Genomic DNA, 21,725 nt, shown 5'->3' with positions numbered 1-21,725 from the left:
AAGAAAACATGAAAGTGGGATGAACATTCGCACGGATTGTTGGGGCATTTGATAGTTAGCAGGAAATGTAAATGTGATGAGGTGTAAATAGGTATTGTGGTACTCCGGTAGTGGCATAATTGTATATCCTTTAGTCAACGCTTTTCTGGCTTCGGTTGATCTTGAATCACATTTTGTACACCCTGCTCCCATACGCCAAGTTCCTTCTCAATAGCCACCAACGCCTCCCTGACATCTTTCCCGACCTCCCCACCGTCGTTCGATTTCCCGAATCCAATCAACAGTTCCTCTCTTGCTCTCATGAGCGTAGTGTACGCAAGCTTAAGCCGCGGCGGGCCTGAAGGAGGAAAAGGCGCCGCCTTGGTGAAGAAATGCGGGTGTGCGTCACCGGGCTGCTGAACCTCTTTCGGAGAGGGTTCGTCAACGGCAAGCAATTTTCCGAGCTCAGTGAGCGCTATGCCTCGAACGGGATGGCCTTCATTTAATACGGCAGTGAGGCCAGATACGGAACGACTCGCGGAGCGGATGGCATCATCAAGGAGGTCTTGTGCTGCCTTGCGCTCTTCCTGGCTACCGGTTAGTGATGATAAGGAGGGTAGCGACGAGATTAAAAGGGATTGTTGTAGGCGAGACAGCCCGAGCAGCGGATGGGTTGACGGCGTCAAACCAGTGGACAAAAGGATAGGTATCAGGTTGTTGGTGAGCTGTTTGGATTTCTCTGGATCTGGGATGTTTGTTCATAAAGAGTAATAGATATTTTGGGAGTAAGTTCGACGAACCTCTGAATTGGAGCGCTGTTGCTTTATCGAGACCCTCTTGGCCTACACGAGCGGCGTCAATCACAGCGTCGGTCGATGTTACCACCGCTTTGCACTTGCTGCACCTTACAATATCGGTATCTGATCACCCAGTCAATTTTGTGGAGAATGTGCAGGAAGATACGAAAGACGCACCAGTGACTGGTAGTGGAGAAGTTCCACCGCATGCTTTCGGGCACCACATTGCGATTCTTGGATCGATATTATCACTCCTTCCCTCATTTTCGCACAGATTACATTTGCAAGTGAAGCTGTACGTCTCCAACAGAAATTGTTGTCGCTGGGACTTGGGCAAGGTGGTGTCAATATACGACGTCAAGATCTATATATGGTAAGGTGACGACCTCTCGAATAGAAAATGATGGGGCACGTACCTCTTCATCGGCAGCAATGGGTTTGATGGCAATAACTTGCATCAGTGGCTCCTGAGCTACGCTCCCAGACGATCTAGGAAATACAACCACGGCATTGGGATCACAAGAGTGGTTGATCAAGGCAACTGCCGGTGAGACACATACTCCCAAAGGCGTGAGCGATGGTGAAGTAAGAGTGAACGAATTTGTAGTGAACTAGGTAAAAAAAATGTCAGAATGCGTACTTCGCCTTTACCAGCCGTAGAGGTTCACATACTCGTGATATGACGTCCACCAAATCCGCAGCAGAAGCAATGTCGAACTCAGCAAGGTCAGTGGGGGACGAAAGCCCGAGGTACTGCACAATTGAGTAGGCCAAGTGCGTGTAGAATTCGATAGTAGATGGTTGCATCGAAGAGCGGTCTTTGGGATGGGATCAGAGACACAAGTAGCGTCACGTCGGCAAGGGGAACGTACGAGACTGCATAGCGTTGATCTCCCTAGCCTATGCCCATTGTTAATCGGAGGCGAAACAAACGCTGTTAATTTCTCACCCAATCGCTGCTCGCGCCTGCCTTCTTTCTTTTCCAGAGCAGACGACCAAGGCATCGAATCGCGTCGTTCGGGATGGACACCTCTGCAGATGGGGCCGCAGCTGCCCAACGTTTCAAGGCGATACATTCAAGCTTGTGGAAGCTCCAATCACGGTTTTGACAGTCCTGCGGACAGGAATAATCAACTCCAAGCGCCCAATGGCAATCGTAGGTCACCGACAGCATCGCAGTACCACACTGTTCTGCACTGTGTGCACCTCTGCAAGCCCGTTGGAGGAGCCGGCCCGAAGCAAGCAGAGCAATGGGAATTCAGATATGTGTTGGATAATGCTGCTAGCTTGGGTTTGCAAGACAACAATGTGGTTCCTTTCGGATGCAAGATATCAACGCGCGGCGATAATCCTGTAGTGATTGCTCACCTATATTGAGGGTTGCCTTCGTCCATATTCCTCGACCAGCCTCATCGGATGAGCGTATTTCCAGCGACTTCGGAATGTAATTGAACAGCCCATTCTCGTCGTGGACTCCCTGCTTGAATGGAGAAATGGATGAAACATGGGATACGGCGGCATCACTTTCATGAGACTTGACATACGATTTTGTTTCTTTCCCGTGTCGAGAAGTACGCAGAGCTGTGAAGGACGCCATCGAAGTCACCTGTATAGAGAATTATCTTGCCCAGGTCCCCGGCAATACGGCCGGCACCCTTAAGCTAGCCCAAAAAGGCAGTATATTCAGATTCCGCTCTACTTTACTCGTTGCATGATGCATGACCTTCAACTGCCAACCTTCTGCGGCCTACTATGCCACCACGATCACCCCGCAAACGCATCGCGCAGGTGCTGTCCGACGACGATGGTCCATCCGGCGACAACTCCGACTCGAGCTCCCAATCAGCGCATGGAGAAGGTGGCGATTTTATGGTCCAAACCAACTTTGACTCCTACTTCTCTCATGTGGCTGCAAGATCTCAAACGTCAAATACCGTATTCTCCACCAAAATACCGCCTCTAAGTGCAGAGGAGTACGCGGCTGCCATCAAGCCGGTCACTGCGCGCCCTCCTCCATTCCGATCGGCCGTCTTCAGCGAGGAGTCGAAGCGTGACTTTCACTCGCGGTTCTTGCGGGAACTCCATGAAGGGTTCAACTTGCTGTTCTACGGGTTCGGCTCAAAGCGACAGTACTTGAATGACTTTGCGACCGAACGATGTGCAAAGCTCGGCCATGTGGTGATAGCGAACGGATTCCACCCCGGATTTGGAATGAAGGACCTCCTGTCCTCGTTCAGTAGCCTACCGGACTTCGACGCGTCCCCATCTCAGGCGACCGTGCAAGAGTACTTTATATCGAGCAAACACCATCTCTACCTCATCATCCACAACATCGACGGCCCCTTCTTCCGCACGACAAAGGCAAAGTCCGTGATCTCGCTCTGGGCGATGAACCCCCACATCCACATCCTGGCCTCCGTAGATCACATCAACGCCGCCCTGCTTTGGTCGACCTCGGAATCATCCGCACGCAAACAAGGGGGAAACAATCGCGGATTCGCCTGGCTCTGGCACGACATTAGTACCCTCTCGCCGTACGACTTTGAGCTCTCCTTCGCAGACCGCACGTCTATACGCGGCGCGCACGGTATCAAAGCCTCGGACACCGGCACGTCAAGCGCCGTGGCCATGACAGAAACCGCCGCCCTGCACATCCTCGCCTCAGTCACGCAGAAAGCCAAGAAGCTCTTCAAACTCATGGGTGAGCGCCAGCTGGGAATATCTGACTCGGAGTCGGGACAGGATATGCAGCAGGCGGCAATTGAGTACGATGCGCTGTTCAGCCTCGCGCGGGACAACTTCGTGGCGACAAACGACACGGCACTAAGGGCGCTACTGGGCGAGTTCAAAGACCACGGGCTGGTGCTGACGGCGCAGAGCTCTGCTGCGGGCGGACAGGCGCTGTGGATACCGCTAAGGAAGGAGAAGCTCAGTGCCGTGCTGGGTTCCGCGCAAATGGGGTGATGGACAAGTGTGACGCGAGCGTGAAGGTCGCGCACACGGGGACTGAGGTAGTCGGACAAGAGTGATAGGGATAACGCTCAATTCGAGTACGCTAGCGATACAGCACAGAGGTGAGGGGTTTATATACTGTAGAGCCAGGGTGGGAGAATAGGTAAAGTAACAAGTGTGGGTAGTTGTACGAGAGTCGCAGATCATCTAAGTAACAGAGGGATCGGAGACGAGAGTAAGTCCGTAAAGAGGGATGGAGAGTCGGGCGAAGGCCGAGGCGCCACAACAAGTCAATCAATCTGGAACAAATCCAGAGCACGCAGTTATTCTTGCAACCCACTTGTGAGTAATTGTACGGGTGTATTGGTAGAGCCGTAGGCTTGAGAGATAGTTTGTTACTTTTCACGCTCAGTGCTTTCAGCTGGCCGTGCAATGAGGAGATCAATCACGCGCTCACGTGCTTTCGGCCCAAGGTAACTGGCGCTCTGTGGCGGCGTTCAACCATGTTCACTGGCAACGCGACCTAGTTGACTTGTCACGGTTCACCACTAGTACTGTTGATTGCTCGAGGTCGATGCTAAAGAAACACTTTACTTGCTTCATACGCTGGGTGCTTCAATGGATCAGATTGCTTAAGATTTTGTCGCTTGCTGGCAAACTGGTTTCTACGATACCACGACCTCTGCTCTCTGCTCTTCAGAAGATAGGTTCGCTATTTCCGTCTGTTTCGAACCCAGCTATACTGAGGAACTTTCTAGCTTCTTGCTTTAGCCTTGTCAAGAGCTTGTGCGGTCTAATCACTCTTCCTCAGGAAGTCTTGGAGATGATTCTTGCCGACCTGGACTGGAAGGATGTGCTCAACGTACGCGTGGTGAGTGCAAGCGTTGCCGAACCCCCCTCTTTTTCTGACACCTTACTTACAGACTTGTAAACTACTGTGTACCGCCTCTCGATCGCGATCTGTTTGGCGTGCCCAATACCAACGAATGTCTGACAGCTATGACACCCCTTTGAACGCGAAGGATCGCACAGCGAATTACGCCGAACTTGAGCGTGATACCATGCACTGGGCTCGAGTACAACGCAATTGGGCACACCAGTCAAAACGGCCGACCCGACGCTTGGTGGGTAGGTGTCATGGGCTGGAAGCACACCTCATCCAAGGGGGCCGGTGGCTTCTAACCAATCCCGATTGTTGGGACCCTTGCCTTAGCGTATACGATCTGGATAAGAATGGTCAACACCGTGTCTTGATTCGCCCACAAGACAAGCGAGAGAAAAGAATCGAAGCTTTTGTCGTTGACGAAGTTAATACGTTGCCCAAAATTGAAGTCTGCATTGCCCTTGTTCGCGAACGCCCCCGTACGTTCCCTCGTCCTTGTATTTGCATCTTCTCACTCTCGGCAGAGGAGCATCTTGCCAGGCTGTCTTTCTGGAAAGTCACTAACTCCCCCGAGGACACTCTAGTGGCTCGTCATATCACGTCGTTTAACACATATGCACACGATATTTCCCATGTCAAGGACCTACGGGGAGATTACTTCGCGAGGTTCGCTTTGCCATACACCAATGGGCCTCAGTGGATAGATGTGTATAATTGGCGACGCTCATGTTCATTGATCCACCACAAGGCCACGTTCGTTATCAGAGAACAACTTGTAAGTAATTTCTCCCTATTATCATGCTTAAGGCATTGACATCAGTTGGTAGTATACCGTTCGCATCCTCCCTGGTCAAAGGATAATTGGTCTCGACCGACAAAGTGTCAGGATCTACGATGTGCCGCGCTGTCGATCAGTCGCGGCAAAATGTCCCGTAGCTGGTTTGCCGACTGCGCCTTTGCACGTCCTAGCTTTGCCGGGGCTGAACCCCGATATCTATACTCCCTTTTACTTCGACGTTCTCGGGACCGCTCACTTCTACGTTGCCAGCCCCGAAGCTGTGGTTAAGCTAACGATCCCACATGATAGACGACCAACGACGTGCCAAGATTATATACACTATTCCCTGGGTGACAGGTGTAACTACGCCCTCAGCCTCCACCGCGCGTACTTCCGGAGGCTTTCCGCAAGGAGGGTATTCTCGTTTTTCCGTGACTATGATGAACAATGCTCCAAAGCTTGGGAGGTATCTGAGACGTATGATGATGGTGGGTGTCTCCTCCTTAACGACCTCTCTGGTCGAATAGTTGAACGCACGGACGATAAGTATGTTTTTGTGTATGATCATAATTAGATGATGGCCTGCACTCGGGTTTGTGGCAACTACCCGAAAGGAACCGCCAAATTTTCGCGTCTATCGTACATTGTGATTAGTATGTCCTTATTGGCAACTCAAATCTAACTGAGCAGACTAGTAGATTTAATGTTGACTCAATTGACAACCATTGGTACTAAGCACGATGGGAGTCGAGAGAGCTTACACGTCTACAAACCTATTCCAGCTAGCGTACGGTAAATCAGAGATGATCAGAGCACGTCTGGCTTCACCAGCCTCGTCCCGAGCATCCAATCTGTATGATTGGTTAGTGGCGTGCGTGCCAGACTCCCGGTGAGGAGTGAGGAACTTGAGGATGGGCTGCGATGTGTGAAGGGCGATAGGAGTGGCTCTAGCGAGTTCTGAAGAAGCTAAACGGAATCGGAATGTTTGTGGATTAGGGAATTGAGGTTGTTATTGTAGTGAAATTGTTCTAGAACCAGTTGCGTATTCTTTCGAGATGCTAGACAACAGCGCCCAATACTTTCCTTGTAGCTTCGACAATGACCTCCCACTCTGTTTTATGAACTCTTTCCTCGAACGCCTCCTTGCTTTCCCCTGCTTGCATATCGACTTCCCGAATCAATATAGGTTCCCCGCGATCGACCTCTTTGACTACGCGGTGTACCATCACCCCGGATTTCGTGATCTCTCCCTTCTGAAAGGCCTCGTACGCGCGATCTATAGCGTGCATTCCGTCGAAAGCACCGGGGAGAGCGGGGTGGAGGTTGATCACTGGGATGGAGTCCTGCCGATCGCCCGTGGCCATCTCCTCCAGGAATCCATCACCAAAGACGTGCATCCATCCGGCGAGCACTACGACGTCGGGGCAAGCCTGCAGCACGATCCGTCCCACTTCCCGATCGTAATCCGATCGACCTTTGCCCGGGTGCTCTTTCAGATATGTTTGGAGCGCGATATAGTAGGTTGGGATTGGAGGCGATGCCTGCGATGCGCGGATGAGGCCGTACGCCGCTTTTCGATTAGAGACAACGAGAACTATTGAAGAATTTGGTAATGAAGGGGTGTTTATTGAATCGATGAGAGCCTGGAGGTTAGTGCCTGCGAGAGGTATGAGGGCCGTTATACATCAGTCAAGAGTGTCCTACCTGAACCCGATATCAGCACGACAATACGGCGGGTCCTCGATTCGCCTGCATCGCTCGACATCAAGGTTTTATCTCAGGTGTCAATTAGGGGCAGATATTTAATTATGGTTAACCGCTTCCGATTGGGTCATGTCGCTTTCCGAGTCTCGACTCGGAGGGACAATGTTAGATAATGAAGGCCTGAAGAAACTATCATAGAGTTTATCATGTATCTTACATATCATACATCAACCAAGATATCCACCCCTCCCGAACCGTGCAAACCAATCCACAAGTCCGCAAATCACAACACCTACCAAAACGCACACCACCCCGAGAAACACTGGCACAAGTTCTCTAGCGACGTCGCCTGTAGGATCAGTTTTTCCACCTGCTCTTGAACGTTGAGTGCGATGTCTGGGTTAAAGTCTCTGCCTGTAATAGAAGATAAATAAGGCGAACGTACACGTGGTGGGTAATGTACAGGTGAAAATAGGATTTGGGAGGAAGGTAGGCACGCACCAGTAAGTTTATGTTGGACCCGATTGTACACAGCCAGAGCACGCTCATTGCGTGTTTCTTGGGCATCTAACCCACCGATCGATTCTTTGGGAAGTTGCGAACAGGTTAATGTGTATCACTGTAACCAAAATATGCAAACCAACCATTGAATATATCGTTCTCGTCCGCCTTGAGTTTACGGGTGGGGCCTTGGGGAAGGGCCGCTGCCGCCGCCGCCACGCGTGCTACCTCGGCTGCATGTTCCGGGTCACTTTCGAGTTCTACGTCGATTGTCAGCGGTTTGATAAGTATCTATGTTGCACGATAACTCACCTTCATCAAGCTCATGTTGCCGTCGTCCATCCGCATCTGCTTGCATAAGCCTCCAATTGATCAGTGGGTCATACACAAACGCCTCCAGGACCGCCATCAATGACTCCTTATTCTCCCTCAACACCCTCATCGAAATCTCACACCCTCTCCTAAAGCTCCCCTCAATCCCGCTAACCTCCATGGCATGTGTCAGCATCCTCGTTAACCTAAACGGCACCTTCTCAGGAAACTTCTCGCGGTGCATAGCTATCTCGAAACAGTCCCCATAGTCACAATGAATCACCTTCCCTGACGAGCGCTCGAGCATCAAATTTGAGGGATGGCGATCACCCAAGCCGAGGATGTACCCAAACATGCTGTTGACGGCGAGAGAACGTGTGTAGGTCGCCCGTCTCTCTAGCCAGTGCTCTGAGTTGTTGCTCTTCAGCCACAAAACCCGATAGAGATCCTGTCCTGTGGTTTTCGACAACGCATGCTCGAACACCTCGACTTTCTGCAACAGGATCAGATTCTCGTAATCTGGCGCCATCTGGAGCATTAGTCGATACTCAATATTAAGCAACACTTTTCGGGTCTCTCGATAATCGCGGACCAAGACGTGCAGCGTGTCACTATCATGGACCCAGCCTAGAAGGCCGGCGTTGGGAGCAAGAGGGATGACGGAGAATCCCTTGACGTGCAGCCGTCGCTGGAAGCTGTCAGTGTCCACAGAAAGCAACGTGTTGACTAGGCCGAGTAGTTGCATGACTCGTTCATCTTGCCGAAGATCCTCATGCCCTATACACGAGTGATGAGTCTATCAAGGCCACATCGCGGAAGAGAATGAACACCATGTCACACCTTTTAGAAGGTAGTTATGTTCCTTGCCATCACTGCCAATCAGCGAAAGTTTGCGTGGGCGTTGTTTGGAAGCGATGACTCCAAGCTTCGGGGCAAAGCTGACTATCTTGATTACCGGACGCCCGCTTTGATAGGTTCCTAAAGGATATCATGGTCCTATGTATTAGTATGCGAGGGCACGCAACCGCAACGGCGACGTACCAGGAACAGCAAGTTCGAGATTTCTGGATTTCAGGAGGGCGGGGGACACGTATTGGAGATCGATTGATGTCAGTTGTGGCAGTTGCTTCTCAATCTTTTTGAAGACCTAATGCCAGATGGTCATGATATAACCAGCCCTTTCCCAGCGACATGCAGAAACTTACGTCGTAATATATAGCCCACGCTTTGTCAAGCTCTCCGGCGTCGCCATGCTCGTGATAGCGTTTGCAAGCTTCGTGTGCATCGTGAAGTTCTCTACCAAATACTTGCACAAACGATATTTCCCGGGTTGTTGTTGCGCCCTGAATTTTGTTGAGGTATGTTGTATGGTCCTTCTACACACAAGACGTACCGCTGCGATCATTTCGTGGAGTGGCTCCAGCACCATAATCATCCCTTCGGGGTTATTTTCCGTGAAATATAAGCGTGAAGCCTCTTCCAGTGCGTCGTGCCACAGCTCGTGCCACAAGATGGCTACTCTGATGAGTTCACGGCTTACCAACAGCGCCTTCGAGGGGGCATGAGCATTCCGGAAAGGGTGGAAAGCGAATCACTATCTCGTAACGTACTTGATTAATGATCACAGCACTATGCTCGCGCATCCGGTCCATTATCAGGACTGCAGCCGCTTGGCGGGATTTACTTGATGACTTCGACGCCACCGTCAACGGATACACCAATGCTTGTGGGTGGTGTTGCCCAACGCCAACCAGGAGAGCATTGATATTACGACGAATATTGAGGTGAGGTGTCTGGATGCGCGCGATGACCTTCATAGGGGCGACTTTAGTGTCTACAAGGGTAAGAGAGGATGGAATGGACAAACCTGGGGAATGACTTCGAGCCAAGTATCTACCTCGACGGATGAGAATCCGCTCGCCATGGCGTGGCTGACTTCGTCGTGGGCGCCATATTTAAACCATAGCGTGAGGAGACGAAGCGTGTCCTGAAGCGTATCTTCATTGCGAAGGGATATTGACCGGAAGAACCCCTCAACTGCCTGAACAACATGTGCGGCCAAATTGTTGCCGACCTCGGTACTCCCCTCTGAACGATTTTCATTCGTAAGATTTTCTATATGTCCAATGACTTCAAAATTGGCCAGCGCCCAAGTATGCCACGCCTTATACCACGTTGGATCATGACTAGTGGCTAGTTGGAATGAATAGAGTATGTCGTCGATATTTCTCTGAGACATATCTGCTAAGCAAACAAGGCTTGCATTTATTCAATGACGTCTCACCTGATCCCAGTCTTCTTTCAATTCCTTTTGCCATTGACCTTGTTTCAGGTAGCAACGGGCCAGGAGCCGGGTACGGTCTTCAAGTCGGGTCTCAGAGGCTGTAGACAGAGGGCCATTTTCGCTTGATTCGTGCTCAATGTCCTTGGCGAGGTTGATGGCGAATTGGCGAACAAATTGCAGACTCTCCTCTTTTTTACCACCTTTTTCCCACATGAACTTCAACTGCGCATAGACTACCTCAGGAGGGGCCTCGATCGGGTGAGTCCATAAGCAATCACAACTACCATCTCCAGCAAGCAAAAACATACCTTGGACGGTCCAAGCAACGAGTTGATGGTTTTCTCCGCCAGCATCATCCTGCCAGACTTGCGGCATAGATTGGCGAATTTTATCCACATAACCGGGTCGTCTTCTGGAGTGATCACCAGTGTTCGTACTTGAAGGATTCGTTGCCACACCTCGACATCCGGCTGACACCCCTGTAAGCTACGGATGTTGTGAGTGATCTATCATTTCTTGTGAAATGTCAACACGTACCGTTGTATCCATGTCTCATGGATTGTCTGCTGGCGTTCAGGTTGGTCAGCAAATTGCTTGTAAGTGACGATTTCTTCTAGTTCCGACAGCATCTGCGCCCGAACCATGGTACTACCAGCAGCAAAATCGCCTTAGAGAAATCACCATTACAAACGGAGTCCACTTACTTGTAAGATTGCCCATAATCCTCTCCGATGAAACTGGAAATATCATTCTTCAAGTAATCCCTCGCTTTTCCTATATGTGCCATAGCTTTGGGGAACTGATTCTGGTGGACAGAGAGGATGGCCCGATAGAAATATTTGTCGGCCACATCAGAGCGCATGGCAGAGATGTAGCCCTCCATGGCATCCCATTCCCTCAGCGACCAAGCGGCGGCGGCGGCCATTGGCGCGATATCCCGACGATCATCCGGATCTGCGTCTGTCCAGTGCTCTTCCACCAAAGCCGCCAGTTGATCCCATTCGCCAAGAGCGTGAAGACACCTCATTCGGCCGATTGCGACATCGGGTGCTGATGGAGAAGCTTTCTTTTCATATACATGCAAAGCCTCTTGCCACCGTCCCAGCTTCTCATACCACTGTTCGTGCTTCGTAATGTCGTACTGTTCTCCAGCGGTGACGAGTGTTCCCAAAGCAGCGTCGTGCTGTTGAAGCAACGTATTGATAGAGATCAGCGATTCAATGATAGTCGGCGACGACTCCATGAAGAATTCGAGCTCTCTGTAATGCAAGGCCTTCGCGTAGGCACGACACTTTATGGCATACTCGCCAAGGATCCGAGGGTCAATCGGGAGTGGTTTTTCTTCATGCTCCATGAACTCCGCCAGGTTTAACAGCCGATGAATCAAATCCGTTGGACTCGTACTCGAGGTCATGGCAAGCTCGATGGAGCGCACTAGGTCTTCCTGCATCATCAGAGTGCATTAGATCGATGCAAGGAAGGTTGAACTCATCTAGACAAACCTGGTACTGGCCGTATAGCTCACCCCAGCACGAGAAGAAAGCTGCATTGAATAGTTCCTTAGCGAGAGGTGGGTAGATATCAACAAGGCTCATGCATGCGCGTAAGGCATGAGATGGAGACTCCTTCATGAATTCAACTTCGAGATGATGCATCCAGCCGGTCCAGTCTTCTGCCGTCGAAACATAGGACGTATCCCAGGCTTGTTTGAGATGCTGTTGGTTCACGGAAAGTTTTGTCGCTTCGGCGGGAGCCGAGTATTCTGGCATTCTCGCAGGATCGCTGGTCGCTTGTATATGAGCATGTTGTCTATACTTTATGGACCAGACTCACGTCACAGTCTCTCGCACGAGATACTCGCCGTTGAGGAGTTTCAAGACGAGCCCTTCGTATTTGGAATGTGTTATATGGTGTTTTGCCATAACCTTCAACGAGAGCGTGAGCATTGAAATAATACATATTACCGGAGACCAACCTTCCGGATCGTGGACACGAATATTGCGAAATCGGGGCCCAATTGGTAAACAAAAGCACATAGCGTGTCCAATGCCGCTTGACGAATATCATTGCCACCCGCGTCCAACACCCGCACCAACGGATGTATAATCCTAGATACATGGTCCGAAAAGTTCACGCGCGCAGACAGCGACTCGATGGTCTGAATCGCCTTCCTCCTCAACGACGATGAAGCGTCCGTCCGTTCAAACGTCCGTACTATTACTGGGATCACCAGCTGGAGGTATTCCTCAGTATTCGTTCCGAAGGTGATGAATGCATCAAATATCTTCATCTGCGTCGGGATCCGTTTTTCCGTCAAGTCGTCATCGAAGACTTTCAGAACCAAGGGGATTATGGTAGCCAAGAAAGGCTTGAATTCGGAATTCAAAGCGTTCCCCAACGCTTCGATAAGCGAGACAATGGGGAGGTGAAGCGACGGGTTATCCCATAACTGGAGGACCAACCTATACAGACGCATCGCGTAGTTGCGGGAATGTTCCTTCATGATGGTGACGAGAATCGCGAGTTGCTGAAGGTGGAACTCTTGCATCCTCACTGTCGAATTCTTGGCCACAAAAGTAAGCGCGGGGATGATCTATATAATGCATGGGAGTTAGGATTGGGTGGGCTTGCGGGCTTTTGCGGCAGCGGCAGGCGTTCTTATACGTACCTCGGGGAGGAACGTAACACATTTGAGACCCTGAGTCTTGAAGATAGACATGATAGCCTCCACGACATTGTGGTGGTGAGCACTTAACGACGGGTCTTTTAGGACATCCAACAGAGCGCTAATAACCGCAGCTTGGAAACCATCGTCAGCGCCACCAGTCAAGTTGACTAGAGTGCCCGTAGCACCAACAGTAGTGGCAGCAGCAACGGTATTCGTCGAGGAAGCTCCGGGCTCCGGCGGTGCCTCATCCAGAATTTTCCTCTTCGAACCCTATAGTAGGCCAAACAATAAATCCTCCTCCGAACAAACAAACGGCAGTACTACATACCTTCCGTCTAAACGGATCTATAGCACCCAGGATTCCAAGTACCTTGACCACCTCCCTCTTCGCGAAGTTCGTGCTCTCATTGCGCAGAATGCGCAGCAACATCGGGAGGAGCTGTGGGTAGTCCACAAGGGGTTGGATGACATACCCCGTGCTGGAGCACAATTGGCCGAGAGTATGTAGCGTCGCGTCAGAGCGCTTTGCGAGAGATGGGTCGGACAGTCTGTCCATGATGACGCGCATCAGGTCCGGGACGCAGGGTGACGCGTCTTCAGCGGCAATGCAGACCAGTTCGCCGAGGCACGTCAAGACGTTTGAAGCCACGGTGGCGTTGCTGTCCTTGGCCTTTGGGAGAAGGGTACGTAGCATCGAGGTGGCATATGGCTTGATCAGTCGTTGTGTCGCACTGACTAACAAGGTCAAGAGTCGGGTGCACTCTTCCCGGCCACGCCTGTAGGGTAGAAATGATAAACACCGTAAGCCGCAATCCACTACATAACTGGATATGCCACCCACATCACTGTAGAATACTCTAATTCCGTCAAAAGTTGGATGAGAGCTTTCCGAAGCGAGGGCATCACATAGGCAGGATTATGCCTGGCTAGTCTCCCGATGAGCCCGACCGCCGTAACTCGATTTCTGAATTCCTCGTCGTTGAGAGCGACAAAAAGAGACCGGATATTCCCAGCTTGAGCGAGTTGTTTGTCGAAACGCTCGTGGAGGTTCGACAGGACAACATGCCGGATATTCGCGTCTATATACCGTTATTCTTATATACTGGCGAATAGGGCCGTGTTAAGCAGCTTACCAGGGTCAGCGATCCCGACAGTAAGCAGCTTGTCCAGCACGTCGCTGAGCGTCTCAATGGCGCGGTTGCTGGCTTGATAACATATCGGGTCCTCCACGAAGAGTCGGCAACACGTCATCGCGGCAGCCTCTCTGACGTTGGGACTGTCGCTCTCCAGGTAGGGGAGTGCACAAGTTCGTACGAGGTCGCTCAATACGTGCCCTGGGAAATAAATATATAGAAGTAGGGAAATAATTCAATTGATCACGTTTAGGGAAAGGAGAGGTAGGCACCCACCACTAAAGTCGAATTCGCCGAGAGTCGTCAGGGCGAGAGTAATTCGTTCTAAATTAGACTCGTTGGCCTTAACATTACAAATCGAAGCAGACAATGATCCACGCTTGAGTTTCTCGTTCCGCACAACGAAAGTAAACGCGCACGCGCACATACCTGAGTCGTGCTCTGTTCCCTTGCAACAGCCCCATGAGAATGAGCATCACGGCTGCGGCTGCCAAGAAGAGGAGGAGGGAGGGGAGGCGCCCCGAGTCGTCTATACGGCTTGCCGCTTAGAACCATGGAAAGCATATCTAGTAGCCGATCTATAAAGTATTATATTGCCATATTTGATATATTCGGGATGAGAACATGCACTGAGACGTACATGACTGACGCACCTTGAATCATTGGCAACAACGGCGAAATACTTGTAACGATGTCGCCAAGCGCGCTGACTAGCGCGCCGCTCAACCCGCACGCGAACATCAAGTTCAGTAACTGCTTGTCGTTCATAAGCAGGAGTTTCGTCAGGTTCGGGCCTACAGCTTTGGCTAGCATGCCGATGCATTGGAAGATGGGTTCCTCCGAATTCGAGGGGATGTTCTTCTTTCTGTAAATTATATACGTTAATTCCAAACCTCGGAGCAGGCAATCAGGTCCCGAGCGTACCCTCGGGCTTGCAAGCCCTGCTTAACGTGTTCCATGATATCATCCAGGAAGGGTTTCATGTCGCCCTTGATAGCAGTAGCAGTGTGGCCAATCGCGATGAAGGCTAACGTTGACTCATCACCATGAGTGTATAGTAATGAAACAGTATTTAGTGAATGAACGTACCAAAATGGCGTTCACTCGGCTTGTCCAGCTGCGTCAGTAAGTGACCCACGGCCTTGTGCAAGAAGTGTTCGATGAATGCAGCCGTACCATACGAGGCTAGTGTCGGGATCAGGGTGATGACCGTCTTGCGAACGAGGTTGTCCTTGTGCGCCTTGAACCGCAGGATGGTCTCCCCCACATCCATGAGCTCGGAGTCCTAAGAAAAGGTCAATATTTATTAGCCCCGGTGCAAGGTTCAATGGATTCCGCACCATCTTCCCATAGATGAGCAATTCGCGGTAAGCAAGGAGAGACCCGTGTATGACTTCCGGCTGTGACTGCCTCAGTCCAAGCTGCGCGTCCTGTATGATCTTCTGCACGTGCACATTGCGGTCCGTCACAATCTCCAAGCACGCTGCGAGCAGCTCCGCCGCGCCCTCCCTCACTATCACCCGCGAGTCCCTCAGCGGCAGCACAATATCACCCAGCACCGCCCCGATATGTGATGAGAAGTGGTTCGGGCTGTTCTTCGCCAGCTCCTTGAGGATCAGTACCCCGGCGTACGACGACGAGTCGGGCTGCTTGTCGGGCTGCATCAGCGCGATGGCAGCCTGGACCTCGTATGCCATGAACATGTCCCCAAACGCAGCCCCGCCGATCTTGGCTATACGCCCAAGCGTGTGCGACGCGGCGAGCATGAGGTTGATGTCGTGGTGCGGGAGCTGGTGCCTGACGTAGTTGTAGAAGCGGTACAAATGGCGCTTCGAGTCGGGGGTCTGTGTTTCTTCCCCCGGCATCTCCAGGAGGTGGTCTGCCTTGTATGAGGTATCTGCGCTATCTGCGGGGGAGGCGACGCACCTATAGCCAATAATCCACCGAATCTCTCAACGTTGCTCTGGCTGTGCATCAAGTCGAACAGGTTCCGGTTGATGTTGTCGTCCCAGACCTTCGCAGCAGCGTCCGGCGACATTTCGGATACCTTTGTGATGACCTGCCCTCGCGGTTTGAGTACGGTTGGAACACGGAGCGCGTCGCACGTACATATCGTCGCAGTTCTTCGGCGGCCTTGACTCTTGTATCGTGGGTCTTCGATCTGAGGTTTTGAAATATTGTGCCCGGATCGTCTGGTTGGCCTGTCGACGCCATGGTGAACGCTGAGCACTATGGGACGACTGTGGCGCTCGCTTGACGCTCCGGACCTATTTGCCTCACGAGCGCCAGCCAAATCAGCTAATCGGGATTCAGGGGCCCGCACTTTGCTCCCCAAGCGCAATAACAGTTACTCTGCCAAGTTGCTAGCAGCCAGTTCATTATAGATGATCCAGTGGGCGTGGACTGAGTTATCACTTACCGTATGTGGGCCACTGGCTGGTCACCGCATTCCGAGGTCCAGGAACCCGATACTACGTCTGGGAATACAAATGTGGGGGAATTCAGGGTCGAAGCCACCAGTCGTCACCTCGTCTTATGCCCATCGGTGCCCCGCAGGAACGAGGAAACCGGTAGAACGAGGAAACCGGTAGAACAAGCAGAGGCTTGCTCAACCATGGCGGGGATGGTGGCGGTTCTTGCTCGAGAGCTCGGGCACTCTAGCGTCGTATCTAGCCGCGTCGGGTTGCGCCGGCGCTACCGTGATGCTTCGAAGTCCTGATGGAGGGATGTTCCAATGCTAACTCTGAAGTAGTAGGAGCAAAGGGAAGACCTCAAGCAACGTACCGAATCTGTACAGGATGCCCTTTGCCGACGCTACGGTACACCCCTTCCCTCCGCAGATTTCGCAAGCTTCTCGTTGTGTTCTCAATTCTCAAAGCTCCTCTTCACAGATAGGCCATGTGTATCCGTCGCTCAATCTACATATTGGGCTGAAACTGTCCGCCACGATAGTGTTGAACGCGTCGTCTTTATCGCCAACTTGAAATCCCTTGATGTTGTCACTACCTAGTCAAACATTAATTTCTCCGCCACGGCGCAGCAGCGATGTCAGCTGCACGATGTTCGCGACGGCGACGGCGGGCGAAACCATTTAAACGATTCGCGTTGGGAGTGTTGTCGTCAATACATCCTCGTCTCCTGGGTGCTGAGCACTCCACGGTTCCCACTCAGTCCCCATTCATTGCGTGTTGTCAGGAGGCGTGGCGCAAAAGGGCGACCGAGGGAACGGATAGACCAGAGCCCACAAGAATCAAGGAGAGCGCGAACGGTGAGTCGTCGTTGCGGTCGCTAGCATGGAGCGGAGCTGCATATACGAATATATGCATACACAGATGATTACTCTAAGATCTGCGCTCGCGCCAGTCAACGGTGTCTATCACGTTACATTCACCTTTCCTCAAAGTTGGAAAATACTGTATCATATCATATTAAATCTACAGCCAGTTCATACACATGTACAGGACTGCCTGCGCGAACCAGCGATGACAACGGTCGGGTAAAAGATATCGATAGGAGCGTACAGAACACGCGGTCGTCGCCGTGGTACAACACTGCCGCTTCTGCCGCACGCGCTTCCATTCATGACAGATAGACAGAGAAGCGGCGGCCCAGTGTCTGCCCCGTATGAACCACGTCTGACAGACATGGAAGGGCCTGGCCGAGTGCCCAACGCCCATGTTCCATGGAGCAAGCGATCACAAGAGCACTGGCATCCCCTTGATCCATCGGCGAGTTCAGAAACCGTCCCAGAAGACGTGGGGTGGGGCCGACTTGATCTTCGAATCATACGTCCAGGGACGAACGAGGAGTACTCGAGTTCGCCTCGTGAGTCGTCGCGAGTCGCGAAGCCCTTCGATCTTCGTCGTCGACGTTCAACGACGTCAGCGGCGCGAGCAGGGAACCGAGAGCCTAGATCTCATCCAGGTCCCCCATCTTTGAACTCCTTAGAAGCTCCCCAAAGTCTAGGGCGCAACTTCTTGATTGAGGGATTCAGGCAGAAAAGGAGGTCCGATGCGAGGCGGGGACACAGAATCTGGCGGGGAACATCTATGCCTGGTCTAGACGACGGTCGGCTACAGGTTAGCGAGGAGTGCCAGGCAGATACCGCGCAGATGGTGTCGATGCCAGATCAGCACATTGTGGCTTGCTACCGATCGTGGTCCCCCCGCTTTCGATCCAAGTTCGATCGTGCATACGGGTGGGGAGCACGTTTCAGCGCGATCGAAAAGGAAAGGCGAGTATCGCTAAGAACGAGGTTTGGCGGTTGTGCAAAAAGTGCTAAAGCATGTCAAATAGATGGAGAAACATACCTATGCCTGATATTGAGAAAGTCAGCGCCAGGGAGCATCTCGTGGAGGCGCTCAGACGCAGGCCACCCCAGATCTCTACGAACTCACATCGCCGGGCAAAATCCCGAGGAATTCCTAAAGAAATAATAAGTCCACCCTCGAGGAGGTACCATACGAGTTGTTTCCCTCGGCTAGCGTGTGCCTTGGGGCCGCAGAGGAAGGCAACAGAGGTCCTATATCCTAGTGGCAGCAAGCGCAGATCATAGTCAAGCATAAATATGGGCGTGGTGCGCCGAGGACGCGTCGAAGACCTGCCCTCCGCGCCGTGTGCCTGAGACTTCCTAGAGTGTGGATTCCGAGCGCGTCGCTGATGCACGAGGCGGAAGGTGTGATATACCGCGTCTTCGAATTGCCATCTGACATCTACTTATATAGTGGGTTCATGCGCTACCACAGTCTTTGCTTGAGCCTGAACCAGGGCCTGGGGTGGGGGTGGCAATCTTGAATTCAAGTTGGAGTGATCGCTCGGCCAGAATGCTGAGAAGCGGTTGCATGATTTCGCGTTTTGCGCCGAACGGAGTGCTCCAGATGGCGAGCCTTTTGAGGGGAACTCGCGGGCGACTTGGAGGCTATCCAGTAGGTACCATCAGTGTAAGTATAATAGAGCCATGACGGGACGGGAGGTACTGTCCCAGTCACGTAGTGCTGCGTGACGTGACGTGTCCATGGACCTACGAGTCTCCAACTGCCAGGGTCCTGCGACGTCGTCCGAGCCTTGGATTCGACGGTGCTCGAGCTGATCTCCCTACTCCCAATCTCGGACTCCAGAATCTTTGCATCGCCAGTCAAACTGGCGAGGATTGCGATCTATGATTTTTTATATTGATACCCTGTACGTCCGCGTCGCAATTCATTAACATTGCTTCGTTCTACCACTTAAAATCTAGCTCGCAGAGTACTAGTCGCCTCGATCTACACCTGCTGATCTATGATCTATGCAAATGTCAATGTCACCCGAAATCGAATCCATGGCCACTATCTCCAGCACCTCCGGGCGGCTCTGCAGCAGCCCACGCCTCGGGCTTTTGGTTTTCGTTGCTCGATCAATTTACGTCAACTAATCAAATCAAATCAACTAGAACTGAGTACTGACCAACTAAGCACTTTGGCGACCGAATTCGAAGCAGTTCGAACGACTCTCGGATTCCTCTTCGCCCCCGCCGTAATCCGTCTACATCCGCATCACGGGCTCCGATAGACCTAGCGGGAAATGCTCTGCAATACTAGTACTGCGATACTTCGGCTACTAGCCTCTGCCAAGTTCTAACTCTCGTATGAGCTTCTTATGCACTTACTCGACTGCCAGCACACCGGAGGAATCACCGAATAGGCGCTTCTAGCAGGCGCTCCTGCTCTTCTAGTTTCTCGTTTCTGGACGTAAACGAGAGCAGTGCAGTGTCGAGCAATCTGCTTGATCAGGCCTCGGCGCCCAACTGATCTGCACTCCACGGTGAAACTATGCGGTAGCAAACATACTATGCACACACCGACAACGGCACATAGCTGTTGCCAATGCACCGGTGTCTATCCCACAAATGAATTACCGTCGTAAATCGTTCCACCCGCCTTCGAATGTTACGGAATTACAGAGTACTGAAGACTCGGAACTGACATATTGTATTATTTATGATCCGACCGTTCGTGTTCTTGTTCCCCACATGGGCGAGACTCTTGCTCCCACTAACGGCACAATACGCGTGGTAACGGTCCACTAGTATGCATGCCATTCAGCTGGACGTTGACACTGCTTGATAGATGATAGATGTGAGATTCCCACTGGCCAGTACCGTGCGGTAAGAATAGTCTAGGGCAACCCCGATCTGCCCCACACAAAACGGGTCTTTCACCAGCGGAACAAGTTGTGATGCACTGTTCATCGCTTCATAGGGCGATCATATTTAGGTGAGCCTGCACCTCCGAGAAGGTTGATCAACAGTGTATGTGCGTGGAAAGCCAGCTAACAATACTTTACTCCGTCGGTCAGCTGCCAGGACTATGCTGATATTTCGGAAGGCGGTATCATCCTCACCCCCTACTCTGGTAATATTGATCACAATACCAGTCGCGATCGCACGCTGTGACGTCCTTCTGAGCTGTCCTTCCTACGTCCCCCAGCGATAGCGCGATGACACGACTGAAGCACTTCAGTGTACAATTCAGGTATGCATCATATCGCGAGAGATGGGGAGAGTAAGGGCGGGCTTCAACTAATTGTGTGTATTGTGTTACTGGCATTGGCGTCGATTCTCATTTCTGGAAGAGGGCTGCAGCCGCGAGTTTTCGCTCCAAATCAGGTGCTCGTATATCAATGATCGTTATTTTAATTTAGGGCTTGAGAGAGAGACTTGTTGCTTGGATGATATCAGATCGAGGAATGACCGGTGACCACCCCGGATACGTCGTTTACACGCCAGCTCAAGTTCACGTAGACCCCCGTCGTGAGTCCGCTTCGGTATCCCAGATTCCTAGTGTACCAGAAGTGGGATGTTTTGGCGGCTTGGGATACCAACCGACCCTCCACCCTCCACCCACCTCAAGCTAGGCACAACTCTCGTGCTACCTTGCAATCTGTATCTAGTACGTCCCTGCGGTCTAGTTACGAGGTTTTGAAGGGCACAATGGAAAGGCCGCGTCCCGGGAGAGTGGTGGTTGACGTAGTGATGCAATGAGGGGTGGATGAGGTTAGTGTCATTGGGCATCGTATCACGATGTCCACATAGTGGGTCCCGTACAATCTATATCAGGGGACCCTCGTATATCTTCGTATGGGTGTTAACGTTGACCGGTACCGTTCGCGCTTTATCCTCCGAAGTTGGAAGCCCTCTAGCACTCCGCGATCTATGCAGTCCCATTGATGCTCGCGACGCTCCAGTATACTGTAATTTCCATTCTCTCCCGTGGTGCATATACGTACCCAGGTCCCATGTACATTCTGCGATCGAGGTGACTGTTGGCATTTATCCGCCGGTCTGTCATATACTTATCAACGTAAGTTTAATAACATCTAATAAGTGACTAAGGTTGATTGTTCTATGCTATAGAGAATTGTACGCGCCTCCCGCCGTTTGATCACCGATCCATCCTTGTGAGCAGGAGCAGCGCAGATGATCCATGAAAAGGGGGTGGGAAAGGGAGAGAAAGGGGGTATGGTATATGATGGCGAGAAAGGGTTCAACGTTCAGGCCTCAGGCCTCCGTGTAGCCCTGTGTAGTCCTGTGTTGCCTCGAGGCAGCACTCTTGGACCTTCCTGGGGGATCATTTGGAAATTGAAAATCGAAATCAATATCAATATCAATTATCGCCTTCGACTCTCGAGTGCCTTGCAACCCAAGCGCTAAGCACGTAACGTGCACGCGTAACCCAAGCCATGTGTGTTTCTTGCATG

At 51.7% G+C, this 21,725-nt stretch overlaps 4 protein-coding genes across 4 annotated transcripts; 1 reads left to right on the top strand and 3 right to left on the bottom strand.

Annotated features, from left to right (window-relative positions):
* Nucleotides 1-134: 134 nt before the first annotated feature.
* PC9H_006074 (uncharacterized protein) lies at nt 135-2,373 on the bottom strand (the record flags this gene model as incomplete). The annotated part of the gene is made up of 9 exons (XM_036775628.1): nt 135-724; nt 780-899; nt 954-1,140; nt 1,193-1,387; nt 1,449-1,594; nt 1,649-1,676; nt 1,726-1,890; nt 1,946-2,091; nt 2,145-2,373. 9 exons carry the CDS (start codon nt 2,371-2,373, stop codon nt 135-137), a joined length of 1,806 nt encoding a protein of 601 aa, XP_036631647.1.
* Nucleotides 2,374-2,528: 155 nt separating this feature from the next.
* ORC2_1 (Origin recognition complex subunit 2) lies at nt 2,529-3,740 on the top strand (the record flags this gene model as incomplete). Its single annotated transcript, XM_036775627.1, has 1 exon — nt 2,529-3,740. The coding sequence occupies one exon, from the start codon at nt 2,529-2,531 to the stop codon at nt 3,738-3,740; it is 1,212 nt and encodes a 403-aa protein (XP_036631646.1).
* A 2,707-nt stretch (nt 3,741-6,447) lies between these two features.
* Nucleotides 6,448-7,154, bottom strand: PC9H_006072 (uncharacterized protein; the record flags this gene model as incomplete). The annotated part of the gene is made up of 2 exons (XM_036775626.1): nt 6,448-7,046; nt 7,094-7,154. The coding sequence occupies 2 exons, from the start codon at nt 7,152-7,154 to the stop codon at nt 6,448-6,450; spliced, it is 660 nt and encodes a 219-aa protein (XP_036631645.1).
* Nucleotides 7,155-7,191: 37 nt separating this feature from the next.
* On the bottom strand, nt 7,192-16,205 carry TOR1_1 (phosphatidylinositol kinase- protein kinase tor1; the record flags this gene model as incomplete). The annotated part of the gene is made up of 30 exons (XM_036775625.1): nt 7,192-7,273; nt 7,402-7,507; nt 7,595-7,678; nt 7,738-7,854; nt 7,907-8,683; nt 8,747-8,884; nt 8,948-9,053; nt 9,112-9,249; nt 9,300-9,455; nt 9,517-9,717; nt 9,774-10,136; nt 10,191-10,439; nt 10,499-10,676; nt 10,728-10,838; nt 10,895-11,634; nt 11,693-11,972; nt 12,024-12,115; nt 12,166-12,783; nt 12,859-13,128; nt 13,187-13,634; nt 13,700-13,937; nt 13,992-14,192; nt 14,268-14,334; nt 14,421-14,569; nt 14,645-14,856; nt 14,916-15,018; nt 15,081-15,276; nt 15,332-15,870; nt 15,918-16,050; nt 16,101-16,205. The coding sequence occupies 30 exons, from the start codon at nt 16,203-16,205 to the stop codon at nt 7,192-7,194; spliced, it is 7,197 nt and encodes a 2,398-aa protein (XP_036631644.1).
* Nucleotides 16,206-21,725: the final 5,520 nt, after the last annotated feature.

The sequence above is a fragment of the Pleurotus ostreatus genome (assembly GCF_014466165.1).
Source record: "Pleurotus ostreatus strain PC9 chromosome Unknown scaffold_4, whole genome shotgun sequence".
In the NCBI taxonomy this organism is placed as follows: domain Eukaryota; kingdom Fungi; phylum Basidiomycota; class Agaricomycetes; order Agaricales; family Pleurotaceae; genus Pleurotus; species Pleurotus ostreatus.
Note: the sequence above shows the minus strand (reverse complement) of the source record. Positions and strands in the feature narration are given on the sequence as shown.